This window comes from Oryzias melastigma, linkage group LG20 (genome assembly GCF_002922805.2).
Source record: "Oryzias melastigma strain HK-1 linkage group LG20, ASM292280v2, whole genome shotgun sequence".
NCBI lineage: Eukaryota > Metazoa > Chordata > Actinopteri > Beloniformes > Adrianichthyidae > Oryzias > Oryzias melastigma.
The window spans coordinates 7,927,334-7,930,161 of NC_050531.1; the positions used below are offsets into that span (position 1 = coordinate 7,927,334).

The 2,828-nt window shown below is 32.5% G+C and overlaps 1 protein-coding gene across 1 annotated transcript in view; it reads right to left on the reverse strand.

Annotated features, from left to right (window-relative positions):
* Nucleotides 1-567: 567 nt before the first annotated feature.
* The window catches only part of LOC112151245 (sodium/hydrogen exchanger 9), an 81,627-nt gene continuing 79,366 nt past the window's right edge, over nucleotides 568-2,828 (reverse strand). The window contains exons 15-16 of the mRNA XM_024280042.2: nucleotides 1,449-1,554; nucleotides 568-1,374 (exon numbers count right to left, since the gene is read on the reverse strand). Of these exons, the coding sequence (XP_024135810.1) occupies nucleotides 1,189-1,374; nucleotides 1,449-1,554 (292 nt within the window). The 3' untranslated portion in view covers nucleotides 568-1,188. The remainder of the gene's footprint in view (nucleotides 1,375-1,448; nucleotides 1,555-2,828) is intronic.

The following is a 2,828-nucleotide window of genomic DNA, read 5'->3' on the forward strand; positions in this document are numbered from 1 at the left end:
GGAGTCAGAGGGCTGCGTTTTTTTCAATAGACCAATCAGAAGAAAGCCCTTTGTCTCCACCCCCAATTGTTAAAACTCATTTTGCTCACGTGAGTCTGAATTATCCATACAAAATGTTTGATATTTGCGTGGAGATGTCTTATTTCTGTGTTGAGTTTTCCCTAATAAATAATTCCATATTTTTATTTCACTCGAGGATTAAATCATGTCAAAAATCCTAATTTCTGCTGCCATTTTTAAGGTTATTTACGACTTAAGTGAGCAGCTCCATCATAGAATTAAAATGAATAAAAACTAGAATTGGTAGCATAACAGAAACTCTTCTCATGAGAATAATCAGACAGCAGCTCCTCTATTTATAGTTTTGTGATTCTAAGAAAACGTCTCCAACAAGATATTCTTGTTTAGTCTCTTTTTTTGTCGTCATAGACAATGGTTAAGCAAACAATCTGTCCGTTTCTATTCATCTGAGATTATAGTGATATTGTGTTAAGACCCATTGAGGCACAGAAGATTTTATCAGTTTTCCTTTATGTTATGCAAGAAATGTAACAGATTCTTCACATGTAAAAAAGTAAAAATATATTTAATAGACATAAACATCATCTCAAAAACATATGTATTGGAGAAAATAAAATCTGCCTATCAGCTCATTCCAGGGATGCATTCATGCCATCATAACAAAAAAAAAAAGGGGGTTTCTAGCTCAGGAGAAAGTGGCTTTACGAAAATAAGAGTTTTATTTTTATAGATTCCAGTGTTCGGAATAACTCTGGAAGGACGTTGAATGATAATGAAGAAGGAAAAGAGGGTAATGAACTATGAGGAATGCATCTGAATGTGTTTACAGAGCTGATAAAAGTTTAAAAAGCTGAGGAAGAGAAAAGCAAAGTTGGCACAAAAACTTCCTTTTTTGGCTGATTAAAGGAAATTCTTCAGCCGCTGTTGATGAGCTTACTCCATTATGTAATCAAACGGCTCAAAGTTGCATTAATGACTTCACATCAAGAATTTACATTTTAATTTGGCTCACAGAAGATAATCTAAAATTAAGTATTTTTAAGAGAGAATTATTTGTCGGTTATGAAATTCCAGAAGGAAAAGTCTCCAGCAGAGCGACAGGAAGTGCGCCGGCCTGTTTGTGGTCTTTTTTTTTTTTTTAAGTTTGAAACTCTTGCAGGATGTGCTTTAAACAAAGTCAACTGAAGGCTCCGTGGTGTTAACTGGACCAGTACCAAGGCCCAAATCCCCCTCCAGAAGGTCATCCTGGTGTTCTGATCCAGAGTGGTCGTCGTCTGGCGTCGGCGGATGTTCGGTTTTGTCCAAATTCAAAGGAGGGGTGTGTGGTTCTATCTCACAGAACTCCTCTTCATCCTGAAAAGACTTATAATTATAATTATATTTAAAAAAAAATGTGTTTCATTTGTAGCAAAACAAAGAGAAGCTACCTCTTGGATTTGGGACGGGCTGAAGATTCTTGCAAAAGCTCCACACCATCGGGGGAATAACTCCGTCAGTGGGGGGCCACAGTGTGTCAGCATCGGCTTCAGATATCTGCAACTTCGTTTAAGTGTGAAACCAGAAATGTGGCGTGGAGTTTGTACAATTTTGGAAAACAAACGTGAGTTTATCAAAATTTAATCGGGATTTGTGGTATTAATGTTCTACATGAACGTTTTGCTGTTTAGAGATTAAAGGAAAACAAAAACTATAAAAATATATTACAGATCTCATTTGTATTATCTGAAATTCAACTTAATGACAACAAACCTATCATTTTTAAAGCTTAAATAGAATATTAAATAATACATCCTACAATTTTTAAGTATTTTCTACTCAGGAAAAAAGCTTCTAAATTTTGAAAAAAGTATTTAAACAAAAATTAAATACTAAACATGTTCAGGGAGGCAGGTTAGCATGGAGAGCTGGGTCTAAAACGAAGAGAAAACAAAACAGGAAACTCAGATAATTAAAGCAAAACAGAACAAAGGAAAAGGCAGGAAGAACAAAAGAAAAACAGTTTGGTAAAAATAATTTTATTTTAGCTGTGAGTTTTAAATATTCTACTGAAAAAGAAGAAAAATAAATAGTTACTGTGAGCATAGATGTAGAATTTAATCAATTTTATGTAATGCAGATACAGATTAATAAAGGAGAAATAATCTTTTTTTGGTAAAGTTCAATACTAAAATTTAAATCACCAAAACCTTTAAAGCTGCTATAATGTGATTTTTTCCCAAGAAATAAATAGAATTTTATTCTTAAAATATGAAACAACAAAAGCTGAGGGTTTAAAAATAACAAATTGATGTGTTAAGCAAATCAAACAATGTTCATGTCTTTTGGTTTTGACTAAATCAATATTTTTTTTCAAAAATTTAAATAAAAGGAGCTTTATTAACTTTTTCAGCCATTTTCTGAGCTCTTTTAGGGCTCAAAAATTTGACATTTCTTAATCTTTCTATTGTGTCCCTTCAGTAAAGTAATGATAAATGAAATACATTTACTTTAAATAATTATTTAAAAAAACATTAGGAGAAAATATACAGTTTGAAATTAATTTGTAGTGTTTGTTAAGTACTATAAAAGTACAAAAGTAGATCCTAAAATACACATAATTGAGGTTATATTAAGAAAGCCATGATTTTCCTTTTTCAAATCTGCAGAGAACTGAACATTAATCATTTAAGCTTCAGGTACTTGAGCTATTTCTGCTCCTTTTTCTCAATATATAACATTGATGTAATGGTCCATGCGTGCTGAGTACTCAGCTGAAGAAATAATAGCTCTCTACAAAGAATAAAAAAAGACTTTTGAGAGAGGGAAGA